The 22245-nt window shown below is 35.0% G+C and overlaps 1 protein-coding gene and 1 non-coding gene across 2 annotated transcripts; one reads left to right on the top strand and one right to left on the bottom strand.

The window, feature by feature from the left end:
- Positions 1-3054: 3054 nt before the first annotated feature.
- On the bottom strand, positions 3055-3161 carry LOC131175084 (small nucleolar RNA R71). The gene has a single exon (XR_009145244.1). It is a non-coding gene; the product is annotated as a small nucleolar RNA R71 (small nucleolar RNA).
- A 9721-nt stretch (positions 3162-12882) lies between these two features.
- Positions 12883-20046, top strand: LOC110654240 (uncharacterized). The gene is made up of 7 exons (XM_021810158.2): positions 12883-13339; positions 13809-13956; positions 14931-15122; positions 15529-15657; positions 17514-17683; positions 18207-18337; positions 19746-20046. The coding sequence occupies exons 1-7, from the start codon at positions 13129-13131 to the stop codon at positions 19824-19826; spliced, it is 1062 nt and encodes a 353-aa protein (XP_021665850.2). The 5' UTR covers positions 12883-13128; the 3' UTR covers positions 19827-20046.
- Positions 20047-22245: the final 2199 nt, after the last annotated feature.

Raw genomic sequence — 22245 nt, 5'->3', positions numbered from 1 at the left:
AAGTTTGTTTCATTTAATATATAAGTGACTGATATTGAAAAGTGTTTTAGTCTCTCATATATTTCAATTATAACTCTAGTATATTGAGTTGAGAAAATAAGCACTCTAAAAAAAATCATTTTTATCCGGATATATATCAATTTTTGTTAATTTTAAATTAATTTTAATATTTTAAATAATATATTTAAATAAATATTTTTAATTTACATACATTTTTTTATTTATTGAGAATTTTTTAAATTTACACCATAATTTTTTTTTTTAAGAATTGAGAAAGCATCTTTTTTTTTTTCAAATATTCATATTCATATTTTATATAGGCCTAATCACGGTTTGGAACTCGTCCAACCCAATTTGAATATGTCATTTTAATTTTTGATTCGATATCAACTATGTTTCATTAAAATTGTTTATTCTTTCAAAAAAAAAAAATTCATCAAATAATTTTTAAATTTTAATTATGCATTTCTTTTAATTTTATCAATTATATTAATTTACTTTTTTTAATTATGTTAATTTATATGATCGCAAGATTCCCAATAAGTTAAAAGGAAAATTTTACCATACAACCATACGATCGGCTACGTTATATATGGTAGTGAGTGTTAGATAATGAAAGAGCGATATGTATCTAAGATAAGAGTTACGGAGATGCGAATGTTAAGGTGGATAGGTGGCCATACTAACTAGATTAAGTCTGTGATGAGATTATTAGAGAAAATGTATAAGTAGTGCCAATTAATGATAAACTGAGAGAAGAGGGATTGAGGTAATTTGGTCATATGAAGCGTAGACATACGGAAACTCCAGTTAGACAAGTAGAGTACATTTGGTTAGAGGATAAAAAGAAAAGAAATGGTAAACCTAAATTGACTTGGATGAGAGACTTGAATTGTATAGATGTTTTTAAGCATAATTGTATACTATCTCATAGCATTTAGGTAAGTAATCTCATGCATAGTAGTTGATTCCATTAGTTTTTGTAATTTCTATTATCAAGCCCTTAATTCCATATTTTTTGCATCATTTCAGGTGTTTGGGTGAAGCCCCAAAGTATAAGAGTGCAAAAAGAAAGCTTGGAGAAGTCAAAAGACTCAGAATTTTTGTTGATACAAAGTACACGGGCCGTGTAAGCCAAGCCACAGACCCGTGTAACTTTCTGCCAAACGAAAGCCAGAGAGCCAATAGAGAAACAAAAGTACACAAGTCGTGTAATTGGGCCCGTGTAATCTGCAGGGACCCATGTAAGTCTCTACCGGGCACAAGCTTAAAGAACTTTCTGAGAACAAAAGTACAAGGCCCATATAACTAGGCCTGTGTAGCCAGCGCAGACCCATGTAAGTCTATGTGCCAATGCAAGACTCTGCAATTCCACTCAAGTAAGTTACATGGCCCTGGGCCGTGCAGCGACACACGGGCCGTATACCATGCGGCAGTTAGTTTTTAAACCCGAATTCCAGCTCTTGTTTACACATTCAAATCAGACTCCTAAGGCTTTTGGGACTTCAAAATGACCTAACCCTTTAACAGCTATTATAAATAGGAAGAGAAAGCATCCAAAAGAAAGGAGGATCCCTTGACAGCATTTTTAGGAGTTTTAAAGAGACTTGTATTCTGCACTCTCCCCAGCCGTCTTAAGGAGAAGAATATCAGCATCAAGAGGAGTTTTCTAGCTAAAGTTTCACAAGATCAAAGCTGCAAACTCTCTTCGGTTCCTTCATTCCATCTTCTTAAATGGATTTTTATTGTTTTTTTTCTTCTATATGATTTCTTTTTACCGTTTTTACCTTTTTATCATGATGTTTGTTGAACTCATGAGTGAGTAGTTTTCATATTCTGGAATTGGGAGAGTAATACTTGTAATCATTGTTATGGATAAACATTAAGTTTTATTTATTGGATTTGAGATTTGTTCCTTGATTTAATTTCTTGTGATCTTAATGCATGCTATGTGCCAGTACCCACTTAGTATTGATTGAAGATATTAATTGAAGGACTGAAAGGTGAAGATTAATATTAGAAAATCAAGATCTTGAACTTAGGAATTCTGACCTAGACATAGGCTGATACCTTTGTGGAATTTCAAAATTAGTCGAAGGCCTTAAAGGATTTTAATCAATTTGATCGCCACGAAAGTCGGGTTTAAGTTAATTAGAATACACCCTAGATGCCTTGAGAGAGGACTTAGGATACCTTAGGACTGATTTCCATCTTTTAAATTTATCATTTTAGTGTTTAAAATAGACAACTTTTATTCCTTTATTGTTTGATAGCCTAAACAGTCAAAATTACTGTGTAGATTGGTACTTACTAATCAAATTCCTCATGAGAATGATACTTTACTCATCACTTTATTACCTGTTAGCGATCCGTGCACTTGCGGTGGTTGTAAAACCAGCAAACAAGTTTTTGGCGCCGTTGTCAGGGATTTTATCTTTAGTAATATCGAGCGATAAGCAATTTAACTGATTTAAGCAATTATATTTATTATCTAATTTTATTTGATTTGTTTTATTTCTTTTCTTTTCTCTCATCTAGTATATGACTAGAATAAGGCCAAAAGAAGAAATTCTGAACTGTGATCTAGAGATAGACAGAACTCTTAGAGCCATCAGGAGGGAAAGGAAACATCAAGAGCACGATCAAGAAGATCCTGAAATTCCAACCATGGTCGATAATAATGACAGACCAAGACTCTTGAGAGACTACAGAGCTCCATCTGTCCAAGGATTTCAGCCCAGTATCACTAGACCCACAGTGGAAGCCAACAACTTTGAATTAAAACCAGCATGGCTTCAAATGATTCAATAGACCCAGTTTGTGGGTTCACCAACAGAAGATCCATATTATCACCTCCAGTGCTTTCTTGCCCTTTGTGACACATTTAAGATGAATGGAGTGTCTGATCAAGCCATAAGACTCAGAGTATTTCCATTCTCCCTTCGAGACAGAGCAAGGAAGTGGTTACTTTCTCAACCAGCTAGAACATTCACCACTTGGTAAAACCTCTCACAAGCTTTTCTAGCAAGGTATTTTCCACCTGCAAAAACTGCAAGACTGAGACTTGAGCTCAACACCTTCAGACAAAAGGAAGGTGAATCACTCTATGACGCATGGGAAAGATATAAAGACCTGTAGAGGGAATGTCCACACCATGGCATAAAGGATTGGCTACTAGTGCAAAATTTCTATAATAGGTTACTACCCTCTACAAGGAGCATAGTTGATTCAGCTGCAGAAGGTGACTTAATGGAGAAAACAGCGACACAAGCACTTGAACTTTTAGAGAGGGTTGCATGCCATAATTATGAGTGGTCAAATGAAAGAGAAAATGCAAGGAGAACAGCAGGGGTCCTGAAAGTAGACGCCCTAAGCATGATAAATGCTCAATTTGATCAGCTCACAAGGAGGCTTGATAAAATGCAAGCCAATGTAGTAGGGATGAATAGTCAACATGAGGACAGTTATGGAGGAGGATATTCAGAATATAACAGCTTTAATGAATCCTCTACAGAACAGATGAACTATGTGAATAATGCAGGAAACTTCAACCAGAGGCAGCCTAACAATCCATATTCAAACACTTATAACCTGGGATGGAGGAACCACCCAAATTTCTCATGGTCCAATCAGCAGAACCAGCCAATAAACAAGCAACAGGGGTACAAACCGCCAGCACCCCCTGGATTTTAGAACAGAGGCCAAAACTTTGCACAGCCACTACCGCCTCCTCAACCTCAGCAAGCTGAACCGAAGATGATCATGGAATCCATGATGGAAGGGTTCCTAGCAGCTCAACAACAACAGAATGAATTGATTAAATAGCTGACTTCTAGAATGGACCAACTTGCTACCCATAACAAGATGCTGGATAATCAAATTGCTCAGAAAGTAAGTTCTTCAAGTAAGGCTGCTGGTAAACTGCCTAGTCAACCGGAGATGAACCCAAGGGACCATTGTAAGGCAGTTACATTGAGGAGTGGGAGAACTCTAGTACAATCAGAGAAAGAACCAACAGATGAGACCTTAGAAAAATCTGAAAGCCAAGTAGAGAAAAAGGAAGGAGAAGCCAAGAAAGATCAGGAAGAGGAAGCAGGGAAGAAAAAGAAGTTTACCAGAGCCATACCAGCCTCCCCTACCTTTTCCTCAGAGATTTCAAAAAGCCAAATTGGATAAGCAGTTTGGGAAGTTTTTAGAAGTTTTACAGAAACTTTATATCAACATCCCCTTCACTGAAGCACTCTCTCAGATGCCATCCTATGCTAAATTTCTTAAGGAAATTCTATCAAAGAAAATAAAGCTGGAAGACTATGGGACAGTAGCTCTAACAGAGGAATGCAGTGCCATACTGCAAAACAAACTGCCTCCAAAGTTGAAAGATCCAGGAAGCTTCTCCATACCCTGCCTCATTGGCAATAAGAAAATAGACAAGGCCCTCTACGATCTTAGGGCAATCATGAGTTTAATGCCTCTATCAATATGCAAAAAGCTGGAGATAGGAGAACTGAGGCCCACGAAAATCTCATTGCAATTGGCTGATCGATCTATTAAATATCCAGTAGGCATACTTGAGAACATCCCTATCAAAGTGGGCAAATTCTTCATTCCAGTAGACTTTCTTGTCCTGGAAATGGAAGAAGATGTTCAGATCCCTATCATCTTGGGAAGACCATTCTTGGCAACCGTCGGAGCCATCATCGACTTCAAAAATGGGCGACTAACCCTCAAGGTAGGAGAAGAAGAAGTGGAATTCAATTTATTTGACACAATGAAACACAAATTCGAACCTGATGAATGCTTCAAGGTTGATATAATTGACAAACAAGTTAAAGAGGAATTTTATAAGACACATCCTAACGATCCTCTTGAAGCATGTATTATGCACAGCCACACAGTGAATGATGAAAACACAAAAATAGCACCTGTGTACAACAGTTAGTAGCTCATCCACCCCTACCACCTCCAGCTCAAGCCTCCGAGATGGAGGAGTTAAAGGAGGAACAACCCAAGATCAAGCTCTAGGAAAATGGCAAATAGGTATAGCTTAAACCTCTCCTATCCTCGCTAAGGTATGCATTTCTGAACTCAAACTCTAAATATCCTGTTATAATTAATGCTAGCCTGTCTAAGTTAGAAGAGGATAAATTTTTAAGAGAACTTAGGATCCATAACAAGGCCATAGGGTATAAAATAGAAGATCTGAAAGGAATCAACCCTTCGATTTGCATGCATAGGATGCCCATGGAAGAAAACAGTAAACTCACTATCGAGCACCAAAGAAGACTTAACCCAAACATGAAAGAAGTAGTCAAGAAATAAATTTTAAAACTATTAGATGCAGGTATCATATACCCAATTTTTTTATAGTAAATGGGTTAGTCCAATACATGTAGTTCCTAAGAAGGGTGGGACAACTATTATCCAAAATGCAAACAATGAACTAATCCCTACTAAGGTAGTCACTGGTTGGCGAATGTGCATAGATTATAGGAAATTGAATAGTGCTACCAGAAAAGACCATTTTCCTCTCCCTTTCATCGATCAAATCTTAGAAAGGTTAGCAAAGCACTCTTATTTCTGTTATCTAGATGGGTATTCGGGATTCTTCCAAATTCTCATTCACCCAGAAGACCAAGAAAATACCACATTCACTTGCCCTTATGGAATATTTGCATATAGGAGAATGCCTTTTGGTCTTTGTAATGCCCCTACTACCTTTCAAAGATGCATGATGGCTATTTTTTCTGATTACATTAAAAATATCATGGAAGTTTTTATGGATGATTTTTCTGTCTATGGAATTACTTTTGATGATTGCCTAGCTAATTTATCTAAGGTGTTGCAAAGATGTGAAGAATCAAACCTGGTCCTAAATTGGGAAAAATGCCACTTCATGGTAAGGGAAGGTATAGTTCTGGGACATTTGATATCAGAAAGAGGAATTGAGGTTGATAAGGCAAAAATTGAGATCATTGAAAATATGCCACCACCAACATTAGTCAAGGAAGTGCGAAGCTTTTTGTGACATGCAGGGTTCTATAGAAGATTCATTAAAGATTTTTCCAAAATAGCTAAGCCACTTATCAATCTGTTAAGTCAAGATGTTCCCTTTCATTTTGATGAAAATTGCCTTATTTCTTTTAACAGGATCAAATAAGCCCTGATCTCAGCACCAATAATGCAGCCACCAAATTGGGAGCTACCATTCGAGGTGATGTGCGATGCGAGTGACTTTGCAGTTGGAGCAGTGCTCGGGCAAAGAAAAGATAAAAAGCTCAATGCCATTTATTATGCTAGCAAGACACTCGATGACGCACAAATCAATTATGCTACCACAAAGAAGGAATTCCTAGCAGTGGTGTTTGCAATGGACAAATTCAAATTTTACCTAATTGGGTCAAAAGTCATTGTATTCACAGATCATGCTGCAATCTGGTGCCTTTTGAACAAGAAGGAAGCAAAACCAAGGCTGATTCGATGGATTCTACTCTTGCAAGAATTTGACCTTAAAATTAAGGATGAAAAGGGAGCCGAAAATGTAGTGGCTGACCATCTTTCCAGGCTGAAATTAGAGTACACAGGAGATTTTGAGGATTTGCCAATTGATGACTCATTTCCTGATGAGCAATTACTTGCATTCTCCAAGGCTCCATGGTATGCTGACTTTGTTAATTTTCTTGTATGCAGGGTATTGCCTCCAAACATGACTTATCAGCAAAGAAAAAAATTCCTACATGATGTGAGATATTACATATGGGAGAAACCTCTACTATACAAGAGATGTAATGATAGGCTGATAAGAAGATGCATACCAGAGGAAGATATGGAAAGTATCCTTCATCATTGCCATTAATCACTATATGGAGGACATTTTGGCACCTCAAAAACAGTAGCCAAGATCTTGCAAGCAGGATTTTACTAGCTACATTTGTTTAAAGATGTGAGATCCTTTGTCCTAGCTTGTGATTAATGCCAAAGAACATGTAACACTTCAAGTAGAAATAAAATGCCACTACATGGTATACTTGAGGTAGAATTGTTTGATGTATGGGGGATAGACTTCATGGGCCCATTCCCCTCTTCCCATGGAAATAAGTATATTCTGGTTAGTGTTGATTATGTTTCAAAATGGGTAGAAGCAATAGCCACACGAACCAACAATGCTAGAGTGGTCACAAGGTTTCTTAAGAAGAATATCTTCACAAGATTTGGCACACCACGAGCAATAATCAGCGATGGAGGAAGTCACTTCTGCAATCAACAATTCAAAACACTACTGAAAAAGTATGGAGTGACTCACAAGGTGGCCACACCTTATCATCCTCAAATCAGCGGCTAAGTAAAAATCTCAAACAGGGAACTAAAGCAGATTCTAGAGAAAACTATAAATAGATCCAGGAAGGACTGGTGCATGAAATTAGATGATGCACTGTGGGCATACCGCACTGCATAGAAAACCCCAATTGGCATAACACCCTTTCGACTGGTTTATGGAAAATCATGCCATCTCTCTGTAGAACTTGAGCATAAAGCTTACTGAGCAATTTAGATCCTAAACTTTGACCTCAAAGTTGCTGGTGAAAAAAGGCTCCAACAACTGAATGAGTTGGAAGAAATCCGACAAGATGCATACGAAAATGCCAAAATCTTCAAGGATAAAATTAAAAGATGGCATGACAGGCGCATAGTAAGGAAAGAAATAAAAGAAGGAGATCTTGTCCTATTATTCAACTCTAGATTGAAACTCTTTCCAGAGAAGCTGAAATCAAGATGGTCTGGACCTTTTAAGGTCACTTAAGTCTTTCCACATAGAGCAATAGAAGTGTGGAGCAAAACCTCAAGAGCATTTAAGGGCAATGGGCAGAGGCTGAAGCCTTACTTTCAAAGAGAACCCATAGAAATGAGAGTCAATTACACCCTCGACCATCCTACTGATAGACCATAAACAAGCAAAGTCCAACTAAAGACTATAAACAAGCGCTTTTTGGGAGGCAACCCAAAATTTTTCTGAACTTTTCTTCTTTTCCTTTTTCATATTGATTTTTTGTTTCATACTCATTAGTATTTCATTTTGTAGGACCTTCTGGAAAAGAAAAAAAGGGGAGTAGAGAACAAGAGAGGGGAGGAATCACTAAGTCAGAACCACAAAAGAGAAGATTGAACAAAACTGGGGAAGTAGCTCTATTGCTAATATTTGCATTCATTTTATGTGTTGTGATAATAAAAATTTTCATTTGAGAAAATTTTGGAAAATCAGAAAAGTACACGGGTCGTGTACTGGTTTCACACGCACCGTGTAACTTTCTGAAAGTCCGTAAATTTCTTGCAACTTTAGCTTTGAGGGAGACAGAAAGTTACACAAGTCCATAGCCCAATTTACACGAACCGTGTAATGTTACTAACAGAATAGCTCTTTGTACTTGACACGGGGCGTGTAACATGTCCAGCAAAACAACTCTAGATGCAGTAAGTTACACAGGTCCCAGAGCTTCATTTACAAAGATGTGCACTATAATAGAATTTGAAATTTCTGAGCAGAAATTTACATGGCCCTACATGTCGGGACTTGTGTAGTGATACACGACTCTTGGGGCGCGAAATGCATGAAACGAAGAGTCATAACGGCTCTTTAAATGCACCCCTCATATTAAACCCATTCATAAAGGTAAAACCCTTCATCTCCACCCCTCAAATCTCTTCTCCCTTCACTAAACCCTACTCTTCTCCTTCCCAAAAACTCATCAATGGCTCCTGCAAAGAGATCTACGTGAAGAATGGGCTCTTCCTCAAGGCACAGAGGGGAATTCTCACCTTCTTCCCCTTAGCCAACACCCCAATGCCCAAGAACAAGGGCAGCCTCTCCTCAACCCTCTCAACCAGCCCATCTTCCATGGTGACCCCAACCACAAGCTGCTCCTTAACCAAAAATCTCCATTCCTTGGGGATTCCGTGATGATGCCCACAAGGCAATGTGCACCTGGCTTCACACTCAAAAAATAAGCTCCACAAAATACATGGATTTTGGGCTGCTGGAGCAAATCGGGCTGCAGGATGAGATCAACGGGCAACTCGATAGCATCGGGTGGACAAAGTTCCCCCAACACCAGTTCCTAGCATACCGGGACACCACATTAGAGTTTTTGGGCAATTTCAAGGCTACTTTATAGCCTACCGACAGGGAAGACAGAGGCAGAATTGAATTTTACCTCCTTGGTGTCAACCGGATGATGAACATAGATGAGTTCAACACCATTTTTGGCTTTGACAGCGCTAGCCATAGGAGATCCCTAGGAATCACATGCTCTACAATAGCATCAACTTCTGGAGTTTTATTGCCCCAAACACGGAGCCGTATAACTCCAGTAAGTCTAAATCCACGGGCATCACAAGTCCAGCCCTGCGCTACATGCATCGGTTCACAGCCCACACCATCATGGGCCGTGGTAACAGCCTTGGCATGGTAAATGCCAGCGAGCTATTCTTCTTGTGGTGTATGGTCACCGAGCAGCGCTGCAGCACCGATTTCTTTTTGTGCAACCACCTCCGCCGCCTCTGTCATTAGCCTACCGGGCACATTGTGCTTGGAGGCCTTGTCATAACTATCGCCCTCCACTTTAGATTTGTTCCAGGACATCACAGGCTGCGCTCTGTTAGTGGAACATCAAGAATAGATCAAACCATCTACATATCCATGGGGATATGTAAGAAGGTGGGCAACAGCTGCTACCTGCTGGATACCGAAAGGAATGCCATCCCTCGGATAAACGAAGCACAATAAGAACCTGGTGAGACTTCACAGCCACAGGCGGAAACTTAAGAGCCCATGTTTTAGGAGTCCCCCGCTCAAGTGTCTCCATACATACCACCACCCACAGACCCGGTACTCGCATACCTATAGCGCATGGAGACCACAATCAATAACAGGATGCGAGGAATTCAGGACAGCCTCCAGGAAGCCCACAACAAGTTGAACACGCTAATGGAGAGGCTCAATGAAGAGGAGCTAGCATCACCATCATCACCATCAGAGACCTTTTAGACCTAGGACTATAGGATAGGTTCTTTATTATAAAATCTTGAATACCTTAGTCCTAGATTACAATCATAGGTCTCTTTTATTTGCTTTATGTCCAAACTTTTCAATGCTTAATAAATAATATATTTTCTTATAATCTTTATACGTTTTCTCTAATTTTGCATATTATTTTAAAATTGAGAACAAGGTCCGGTTTGAGTTTAGGAGGGGGGGAGGGGGGTACAAGTGCATTGCATATCATTACATGCATATCATTACATTATTTAAATTCAGCTATAATATTCTTGTGTATCAAAATTCCAGAAAAATATTGAAAATTTTTGAAAATTTTGAACTTTGAATTGTGAAACTTAAAACTATAACCAATTTATAGTAAGCTAATAATTGGACTCCACAGGATAGAGGAATGAACGTATCTGGATAGGAAAAAAGAGATTCTAACATATTGTCTGTGAAAAACCTAATCTCTTTAGTGAAACTAGACTAGTTAAACCTCTTCATAGCCATTAATCTGTCATATTGAACTTGTAAAATTAGGAGAAAATTTTTTGAAATACAAGCAAACTTAAAAATGCTTCAGCAGCTCTAGAACATGTCTCTTGGACCTATCAAGGCGAAATCTTAGCATATGCTCGATGAAGAAATGATTAAGGCATTCTTTGCTATAGTCTCACTAAGCCTTAGCCACCCCTAATTAAAATATATATCCCTTGTAGCCAACTTGAAGCCTATATTTATCCCTTAGGATTTTTTTTCCTTGTTTACCCATATTATTTACCTAGCCCCTAGCCTAAACACATAACTACTCTTTTGAAGAAGCTAAATGCATAAATAAAGAGTATATTAAAGTGCAAAAAGAAAATGAAGAGAGGATGTAGAATTCAAGAAAGAGTGCAAGTGTGCGATTGAAATCAAAGAAAAATTTACATTTTCAACCTAGAAAAAGTAATGAGTTTTGGGGGGGGGGGGGAGAGGACAAAAGGGACATAAAAAAAAAGTCCCAAGATAAGTATAATGGAAGTATGCTTGGCACTATAAAAAAAAAAAAAAAAAAAAAAAAAAAAAAAAAAAAAAAAAACCCTCCTCTCCATACAAAGTCAATAGAATAAACTTAGTATGCTTGATATTTTATGCATACATGTTATCCTCATATTTGCATTCCCTATAAACCTTTCATTGGCAACCAAGTCATTATTCCTTTAGCCCCATTACAACCATTTTAAAGACCTTTTGATCTTTTGAAAAGTGTATGCTACATTAGTGGAGGTAGGAAATTGAGATATGCCTATGGAGTTGGAATTGAATTACTTCATCACAATTACTCACAATAGAGGCAAATTTGGGAGAGTGAGTGTTTCTCAAGTTTATCCTGATAAAACAGGTTATTTGTAACTTATTAATGGCCTTGCAAAGAGGAATAATTAGTTGAAGCACCAAAAAGGAGGTGAAGTTCTAAATAGGCAGCTATTAGAACCCTTATGCCTTGAAAGAGGGTAATTGGTATGAAGGTTGGAGGAGTTCAATTTTGTGCTTATTAAATTGTTGGTTATATTCCTAAGTATCCCATGAAATGTGTTTTAAAACAGAGTTTTCTTTTGCTTAAGGACAAACAAAAGTTTGAGTTTGGGGGTATTTGATATACTTGAATTGTATAGATATTTTTAAGTATAATTGTATACTATCTCATAGCATTTAGGTAAGTAATCTCATGCATAGTAGTTGATTTTATTAGTTTTTATAATTTCTATTATCAAGCCCTTAATTCCATGTTTTATGCATCATTTTAAATGTTTGGGTGAAGCTCCAGAGTAAAGGAGTACAAAAGTGAAGCTTGAAGAAGTCAAAAGACTTAGAATTTCTGCTGATACAAAGTACACGGGCCGTGTAAGCTAAGCCACAGACTCGTGTAATCTTCTGTCAGATGAAAGCCAGAGAGCCAATGGAGAAACAAAAGTACACAGGTCATGTAATTTGACCCGTGTAATCTGCAGAGACCCGTGTAAGTCTCTGCCGGGCACAAGTTTGAAGAACTTTCTGAGAACAAAAGTACACGGCCTGTGTAACCAAGCCCGTGTAGCCAGCGCAGACCTGTGTAAGTCTCTGTGCTAATGCAAGACTCCGCAATTCCATTCAAGTAAGTTACATGGCCCTGGGCCGTGTAGTGACACACGGACCGTGTACCATGCGGCAGCTAATTTTATAACCTATAAACATTTTACATTTTTAAGGATTTAACCCAAAATTATTTAGGGTGGATAAATAGAATCCATATAATTGATCCCAATAAATTTTTGAGATAAAAATTTAGTTGAGTTGAATTGAGTATTTAATTATGTTATTTTTTATGTTTATATTAATTGTATTAATTTATTATTTCTAATTATTTGAAGTGATAACTAAAATGTATATTTTCTTATGTGCTCTTTGGAGACACTACACAGACGGCTATTCTATTGTAACATATTGCGACGACTGACGAGGAACATGGATCCACTAGAACAACCAACCAATAATATTCTAACAGAGTCCACTTAATATTTTGTTTGGGAGCAGTTAAATAAAATAATATAAGATAAAAATTATTCTAATGTTTTATTTTAAAATAGTTCACCTTATAGTGAAAAAATAAATGATTAGTTATTGTATAATTTATTAATTATTATTTAATTTATTAAATTTTTATTAAATTTAAAAATAAAATAAAAATTTTGATAATTTTTAAAATATTTAAAAGGAAGATTTTTTTTTTAAAAGTTTTGAAAATAAAATGTTCTTAACACATAAATTTTTACTTTTTAAAAATCATATAAATTTTTTAATATAAATTTATGATTCTTAAATCTAAAAAATCGTGTTTGTAACACGAAAGGAAAAATAAAGTGGCAGCATCCAACTTAACCTCTAGCATTTGGCCGATTCGGCCGTCCGAATCGAAACCCATACCAAATATTTAATATTTTTCTTTTTTGTAAAAAAGCGAGAACATCGTTCTCTATATTAACGCTAGCATCCTCTTCTGTGTCTCTCTGTCAATTTGTCACTTTTGTGTTCTATTAGGACTCCATAAATTTGATTTGATTGGAGAGAGCAGCATGAAGCGCTACAGGAATGGTGAAATCTGGGACTTCGAACACGAAATTGCGGTGCCCGGTGACCGCCCGGTGATTTTAGGATTGGACGGTGGAACAACATCCACCGTATGTATATGCATGCCGGTTCTACCTGTCTCCAATCCTCTTCCGGACCCACTTCCTGTGCTTGCCCGTGCCGTCGCCGGTTGCTCAAACCACAACAGTGTCGGTGGTCAGTACGTCTCTTCTGTTAATATTATCTCTTAAATTTCAATTTCAATTGCTGTGGCATTTTGTTCAAGGGTTTTATTTACTTCCTCTGCTGCTATTGTTTTTCTTGACAAACAAGATGGAGAAAAGGCTTAACTTGTCATCATTAATGGTAAATTGGCTACATTACATGTTCTGTTTATCTAAAATTTTCCTTGAGCATTGCTTGCGTGCAATACTGCTCTCTATAATTTACTTAAACAATTTATATATCTACAAGTGGCAGGTATAATTTGTTTCGTATGAGGAAAGTGGAATTTTGGGTTAGAGATGTCTGTAATGTGTTTGTGTGTTGTTTATATCTAGGCTGTTCAGTATTCAAACTGGTGGCTGTTATCTGAGCTGACTAGTTTGTTGACAAGAACAAGATGATTATTGCAATATAACGAAGAGCTCATATTATCAATCCTTTTGTATTTTGCATGTTACAGAAACTGCTGCTAGAGAGACATTGGAGCAAGTTATGGCGGATGCCCTTTCAAAATCAGGTTCCAATCGTTCTGCAGTTCAAGCTGTTTGTCTAGCAGTTTCAGGTGTTAATCATCCAACAGATGAGCAAAGAATTTTAAATTGGCTTAGGTTTGCTCTCAAATACTGATAGACTATTGCAATCTTTTTGGCATTATTTACTATGCCACAAAGCATGAACACTGTCTGAAATGATGGGCAAAGAATGCTACCTGTTAAAGTATGGAGTTTTAAGCATAGAAATGTTTGATCTATAATTCTATATGTTGGCTGTGGCCATAAAATCTTCAGAAAATTGTTAGGCTTTTCATTTTTGTGATATTGCTTTAGCAACTGAGGTATTCATGTTGAAAAGTAGCCTTCCTATTTGATATTTTCCATCGTGACTCTTACACTGTCAACTGCCAAAAATTCTTGTTGGGTAACAATTGACCCCCCACTTTTGCTGATTTTTTCAAGTAAGTCATGTTCTTTTGTTTGATAATATGTTCCTTTTGGCGTTATTGAATTAATAATTTGTACGTGTAATTCAATTATTGTTTTCTTTTGATTTGAGTCATTATTCTAATCATTTGAAAAAAGTTCATAGAAGCTGTGGTTGATTTAGTTCGAGTATGTTAACATCATTTCCAATTCCAAAATGGTAGCGACCCCTTCAATTATCCTAAATAAAGACCATAATGAATGTAGGAGTGTAAATGAGTCAAACTACTCATGCTTGAGATGCAAAATATTTGAATTCAACTCCATTTTGACTGAGTGGATTTTGAACTCGAGTAGTTTGAGTAGCTAGTGGAGCTGACTTCTTAGGTGACAATGGGTGACAATGGGTTATGTGATCTATGCACTTGGAAATATGTTTGCTTTCCATATATGCTTTATCATAGAAAAAACAGTTAGAATTACAACCTTGAATGAGAAAGACTAGGAAAGATGCATTAAAAAAATAGGTCTCTTAATTATTTGGACTCTGCTTTTTTAAATATTTACATTTTTATTGTCCCCATCATTTTCTTTTTAACTTCTTTTTCTTTTTAACTTTAATAAAGTCATTTCTCAAATCTGATATATCTTGATTTGTACAGGGATATATTCCCGAGTCATGTGAAGCTATATGTCCAAAATGATGCTGTGGCAGCATTGGCAAGTGGAACAATGGGAAAGCTTCATGGCTGCGTTTTAATTGCTGGTACGGGCACTATTGCTTATGGATTCACAGAAGATGGCAGAGAAGCTCGGGCTGCAGGTGCTGGACCCATCTTAGGTGATTGGGGAAGGTATATACTTTGAGTTCTGCATTTTATTCTCTTCTCTCTCTCTCTCTCTCTCTCTCCAAGTGATGCCATATTGTAATTTTATGCGTGGCAATGAAGAAAAGAAATAAGCATTAATAAGGTGTTTGCAATGCCTTGGTTTCTTGCATAGCACTTGCTATGGTTCTAACTGCCAGCATGTACTTGAAAAGCTTGGCTTGTAAATAGCTGCATTTTCACCCTTTCATTTTATCTCATTCTCAATTAAATTCTGCCAGTTTCACTCACTACTGGGTCTTGCTTATTCCATTTCAGAAGAAAGTTGTTCTTGTATCTTTGTTAGGATGGATGACTATTTTTATTTATCCTTAAATTTGAGTATCTATTTTCGGAGAAGCTTCATCTAACTAATATTTTTGTTTTGTTGCAGTGGATATGGAATAGCTGCGCAAGCATTAACGGCAGTTGTAAGAGCTCATGATGGTCGTGGTCCTGAAACAAGTCTCACACATAGTATTTTACGGACTCTTGGTCTTCGTTCTCCAGATGAACTTATTGGGTATGCATTCTAAGACTTAATAGTGCCATCTTCATGCTTGTTTTTGACAGCTAAAGTTGTTAGGATCTTTGATGATCTTCAATACATTTGGAGAAAAATAATTGTAAATGTTTATTTTTTTCAATCTAACAGTATTTTTTGTAAGTGATTCCTTAAATTGTTGATAGGGTTATAATCAAACTGGATCAATGTACTACTTGAACTTGACTTGATTGGGAAACTTGAGGCGCAAAACTTGATCTGAACTGAATCAAGTTTTATTTTTCAATCTTGAGCTCTACTTGATGTGATACTTGAAATACTGAAATAAATTACCATAACAAATTTCTAAATTATTGTCTTGAATTAAATACCACATGATAAGTTAGTTTGAGTTCACAAATTATCATGTAAATATTGTAGAAATATAAGTATATTTAAAATTATTGAAAAACATAAATACTCAATTAGGCTTGTGATTCATTGAAGTTAAGCATTGAAATGCTAAAAATTGACTCAACTTACTGCTTGAGTTTTAGTTTGATTCAGTTAAAACTGATTCAAATTCAAATACTTTACCAGTAGGGTTTGATTAACTCAAGGGTAGGTTGAATTTTTTACATCTCTAACTTGAAGATAGAAAATGTTGATACTGAAAATTTGGTTCTTTGCATCAAAATTGCTTTTTATTTTCTATTTTTTGAAATTACATATATTTTTATATTTATATCTAGTATACTTTTTCTTAAAATGCGGATAATATAGTTCTGATAGATGAGACGCGAGAAGAAATCAATAGAAAGCTAGAGCTTTGGAGAAATACTCTAAAGTCAAAGGGCTTTAAGTTAAGTAGAACGAAGACAGAATACAAGGCCGAACTGGTGATAGGGAAGGAGTTAGTTTGGATGGAGTAGTACTGTCCTAAAGTAATCACTTTAAATGTCTCGGCTTAGTCCTTCAAGTAGATGGGGGATGTGAGGAGGATGTTAGTTATAGGATTAAAGCCAAATGGTTGAAGTGGAGACGTGCCACGGGAGCTTTATGTTATTACAAGATTCCCAATAAGTTGAAAGAAAAATTTTATCGTACAGCTATACGACCGGCCATATTATATGGTAGTGAGTGTTGAGCACTGAAGGAGTCGTATGTGTCTAAGATAAGAGTTGCGGAGATGAGAATGTTAAGGTGGATGAGTGGCCATACTAGACTAGATAAAGTCCGTAATGAGAGTATTAGAGAAAAGGTAGGAGTGGTGCCAATTGAGGATAAGTTGAGAGACGGGAGATTGAGGTGGTTTGGTCATTTGAAGCGTATACATACGGAGGCTCCAGTTAGACAAGTAGAGCACATTAGGTTAAAGGATAGAAAGAAAAGATAGGGTAAACCTAACTGACTTAGAGGAGAGTAGTACAACATAACCTAGAATCATTACACATTTTCGAGAATTTAACCCAAAATCGTTTAGAGTAGAGAAAGAGAATCCATACAGCCGACTCCAAATTTTTTGGATGAAAGCTTAGTTGAGTTGAGTTGAGTTGAGTTGAGTTGAGTTGAGTATACTATTTCTTTGATTGATGTTGTGAAAAAATGAGAAAATTCTACGCAAGAATACTTTTCTATTGTTTTGTGTTTATCCAAAATTTACTAAAAATTTTAATCACTTGGTTCTTCCTAGTGCATGTAAATTGAAGCCTCCATTTCTTCTGCAGACCTTTGTGTATTTTTAAATATTTAAAAATTGTTTCTTATATATATTTTTTAAGAATTACTGAAAAAAAAAATCATGCATTCATACTTAGTTGCAACTTTGTTTGGAGTTCACATGGTACTTGATAAAATGAATGCCTATTGAATAATGTATTGCATTTTGGATATAGGTGGACATATGCAGATCCATCTTGGGCTCGTATTGCAGCTCTCGTTCCAGTCATTGTATCTTGTGCGGAGGAAGGTGATGAAGTAGCAGATAAAATCTTGCAAGATTCAGTTGAAGAGTTGGCTTTAAGTGTGAAAGCCGTTGTCCAAAAACTTGGCTTGTGTGGCGAAGGTATGGTAATTCATGCTAGAATTAAAGTAGAAATTAGTTCTTTTCACTTGGCCTGTTGACCTCAAAAAACTTCTGATTATTCAGTTCCTCATGGTCATGGGTGTTACTTCATAAAGTAAAATATTGGTATAATTTTGCTGGTATTTGGTGAAAAACAAGCTCATTCAAGCTAGGTAATTAAATAAATGGTATATATTTATGTTGTATATATTGAAAGGTAGATAATGTGGATGTACATGGTGATTTAAGTTTATTTTTAGTTGGATTACATTTTTGGCCTTGCTAATCAGATCGATTTTTAGCATATAGTGCATGAATTATTATGATTTAGATGTTCCCTCTACATGGCTTTTACACGTCCCTGGACAGTGAACACCAATAACATGGAGTGATTACATTTTAGGAATACAGTTAGTATGCACTTGAAAGCAATTATGGGTAGCTACTTATTCTTTTATTGTTGTTCTACCCATTTTCCTTTGAAGTTTTGGTCTTCTTTTATGCTTATGTGATACTGTTGCAGATGGAAATGCTTCTTTTCCCCTTGTTATGGTTGGTGGTGTTCTTGAAGCAAATAAGAGGTGGGATATAGGAAAAGAGGTGGTAAGCTGCATTTCTAGAGACTACCCCGGGGCTCTTCCAATTCGGCCAAAGGTAACCACGATTCAATTTCTTCCTGCTACTAGTATTTTTTATTGAACAACAGTTGTCCTGTAAGTCTTAAATTTCTTCAATGACAGTAATTGAACCAAGCTTGCCTATAAACACTAGCTGCCGCCTACCGAAAAGAAACTGTGTGAATTAAATGCACTTTGTGAATGAAGATTGAGAGAATATTTAGCAATAATTAGGAGTTGGAAATATACAAGATATTTTCTAGTCCTAAAGTTGTGTGATTAGGGGGGATAAAAGAAAGTATAACCCAAGGAATCCAGAAAAAGAAAGGGAAAGGAGTACAAAAGTTGATGTGACTTGACCTTTGAGAAGTCAATATGGCTGCAGATCGTGTTTTCTGATAATTGTAAACCAAAATCCTTATAAACAATGAAACTAGATGACCCGTTGGAATCCAACCATGACCAGTGATCATCTGCTGGATGTCCTGTTTTATATATTAAATGCATTGGTGTTAGTGTGCAGGAAGTTAAACACACATTCACACACATATATATACAGACTAGTGTAAATATTAACTAAAATGTATCGCTCAAAAATTGTAGTCCTAAAACAAGCATAATAGACAAAAAGAACTATTCTGATGCATGCCAGGAGAAAGAAATTTAGAAATTACTTTTACTTAATTCTTAGTTTCAATAATTTAGATTTCCATTATAAAAATTTTTATTAAGAGGACACTTGAGAGAAATTGCCTAGAGCATAAATTATGGGTGAAGTTGATACTTGAGGATTCTTAAGAGGATCATAGTCATCCCACCCAATCTAATTCATGCCAAACCTATGATCATCATATTCTTATGCTGGTAGATGAGAAGAAGAAGGTGGGACATAAGGAGAGGTGTGATTTGGATCTCCATTTTATTTTTTCATTTTTCTTTGTGTGCAAGTGTGATTTGGATCTCCAAATTTGTTTTTCTCGCATCTTCTTTTCGCTTTAGATCTTAACTTTGCCTAGGTTTGAGTATAACCTTGATGAGATAATTATAAATGGTATCAATCTTGGATAAAAGAGGAGGGATGCAGGAGCGCGGGTGAAGTGGAAGAAATCATGTAAATGAACTATGAATATAAATCATCCAATTATGGTCTGTTTGATATTGTTGCTGGAGTTGCACACCCTTAAATATATTAGTTAAAGGTTATTAAAAATTAAATTTAAATTGAATTCGACATGTATTAGACGTTAAAAACTCCAAGACAGTAAAAAGGGTTTTTTCAAACTGTGTTTTTCTAACATCATCTAAAATGATGTTTTTCAAAAAGTAAGTTTGAACCACAATCATAAACGACCTCTTAATCACATCCTTTTTATTTCGATACATGGCAGAAATTTTGTCTATGGACTTCACATTATTTTATTCCAATTTCTATAATTTTTTTTCAGGTGGAGCCTGCAGTAGGGGCAGCGTTGTTAGGCTGGAATTTCTTCATGAAAGAGACTTACAAGGAAGCTTACAACAGATGACTACGGTTGCGAAAGAGTTAAGTTGTACAGAAGCAAGTGCATAAAGTAAGTGGCTGTTTAACGGTACGACTCTATTAGTGTAGGTTGATTTTTTAAAATTATTCACTTCCAATTTCACTACTGTATTGGCTTATTGTGTAAATTTATTTGCATTTAAGCAACTCGAAAATAATAATAATAATAATAATAATATGGAAGCCTCAGTTTGTGCTGCGTTGCATGATATGCTGTAAGATGGATTTGTAATTTGTCAGCATCCAACATTACATTGAAAGTGACTCTCAGGTTTTCCCTTGTTTTTTACTTCCCTTGACTTGATCTAGTGGTCGATTTTGCCCGACTGGGTGCAATATTCCGTGTTAAGATGCAGCCCAATTTTGGTTTGGAACCGATTGAAACTATGTTGCTTTTATTTTTTTTACAAAAAAAAATTAAAATGTGTATTCTTACATCATATTAATTGTGTATTTTTTATTACAAAGGAAAAAAATTACATTTATTTATAAATGATAAAAAAAATTGAAAATTTTATATTATTAATTATAAGAATTTTTATGCATATATATGGTTTAGTTACAATGACATGAATTTACAAATGAAATAAAAAAAATATTTAGTTATATATATTATTGAGTTTAGAAATTATTGTACACTTATGTTTTACATATAAAGAGACTAAAAAAAATTATATATGAATTCGCAAATGAAAGGAAAACGATAATTAGGTTTTAATTTAATTATTTGATAATTACAATGTATGTTTATCTTTAAGTGAGTGTTTGGTATGAGATTTAACAAGAAGCAACATGTAATTTTTAACCCATTAATGTTTGGATTCTTAAAGAAATCAAGTCAAATTTTGACTTTATTAATATTTGTACTTAAGTTAATAATTACCCTCATTAAAAGTTAAAAATTATAAAGATAATAATAATTTTTTATTAATGATAAGGATAATATTTAACTTTTAATATTTTAACTTTTTATCAAACACACCATAAAGGTAGAGAAATTCAAGCTTCTATAGTTCTTAAACCTTTAAAAAATTTGTTGCATACTTTAATAATTTTCAATTTTTTTTTTCAATTTTCAAAATATATCTAAAATGTAGTTAATAAAAATGAAATTTGCAAAATTGTTTTAAAAAAATTGAAAAAAAAATCAACAGCAACAATAACAAAGAGGGAGCATTGAACCAAACCGACTAGTCGAATCATGATTTTAATTCGGGAAAGGGATAATGAGTTTGGGGTTATGATTTTAATTTCAATTTCAATCTCATTATTCTTTATGTATAGTAAATTTATTTTTAATCGCTAATTTTGAAATTTGAAACTTCTTATCTATTTTGAAATTTGAATCGGCTGTCTTTATTAATTTTAATTAGGCTTGACATCTGCAATCATATATATATATATATATATATGTATGTGCATAAGCATCTACCAACATGCCAGCAAAAATACACACAACAATGATATTGGTGTGCTGTCAGCCATAACATATAAAGAAGTGACCATTTTTTTTATTCACCTTGCAGTTAAAACTATAAAAGAGAAGGAGAATGCGTTGGGACATTATTAATTGGCCAAAACAATGCCGACAGATGCATGTTAATGTCATTTTTGTGTTATAATTGTGAGTGAGTTAAACAAGAGCACGAGGGGAGATCAAAAAAGGATTCAATCATTAACGAACACAACCCAAGAATTGTGCACAATTGGCTTTTGGAATCTTTTCTATTCTCATTACTTTGCTATTTCTTTTTACCAATATGATATGAATTCCCTCATATGGTTACTTGATTTTATTATAAATTAATATTATTTTGTTATAGAAATAAAATAATTTTATAAATTATAAAAATAAAATATTCTATGTATTTTTTTACGTGAGGTTATTTTTTTTAGTTAAATTAATAAAATTTTTGTAATTATTTATTTTATAAAAAAAACTATTTTACAAAAATTCCATGAAATGAGTAGCTTTTGAATTAGAATTTGTTAATATCATAATAAAAAATAATTAATTTAAAATTGATATCATTGAATCTCACGTTTAAAAACTTTTATTATTTTCAAATTTAACTCTTAATGGAATAGCTTGAGCATGAATTTATTCACAATAATAATTAAATCTTAATTATAAATAGTTTATAGACAAAAAAATTTTAAAAAGGAACGAAACCCAAACCCTCAAGTTTGGTCAAAACAACAACAGGGTAATTATGAATTTACAAACAAAAATCCATCATCAGAAAGTAGACAAAAATATTTATAGTTATGTGCAAAAATATTGATTAAAAATTAATTTGTGATATTATCGTGTCTTAATATTAAAATATAAACAATAAATAGTCAAGTTGTGACTCAAATTAATTTCTACTTGGATTTAGACTTGCACTTCATCTTTCTAACTA

Source organism: Hevea brasiliensis, chromosome 16, assembly GCF_030052815.1.
Source record: "Hevea brasiliensis isolate MT/VB/25A 57/8 chromosome 16, ASM3005281v1, whole genome shotgun sequence".
NCBI classification, from domain to species: Eukaryota; Viridiplantae; Streptophyta; class Magnoliopsida; order Malpighiales; family Euphorbiaceae; genus Hevea; species Hevea brasiliensis.
This window is presented reverse-complemented; position numbering and strand designations above follow the sequence as displayed.

What these genes read in the sequence shown, in the direction of transcription:
- LOC110654240 (XM_021810158.2), top strand. Translation starts at nt 13,129, where the DNA reads ATGAAGCGCTACAGGAATGGTGAAATCTGGGACTTCGAACACGAAATT. An exon ending in AAACCACAACAGTGTCGGTG is followed by an intron (nt 13,340 to 13,808) that starts GTCAGTACGTCT and finishes TGCATGTTACAG; the next exon opens with AAACTGCTGCTAGAGAGACA. An exon ending in ATCTTAGGTGATTGGGGAAG is followed by an intron (nt 15,123 to 15,528) that starts GTATATACTTTG and finishes GTTTTGTTGCAG; the next exon opens with TGGATATGGAATAGCTGCGC.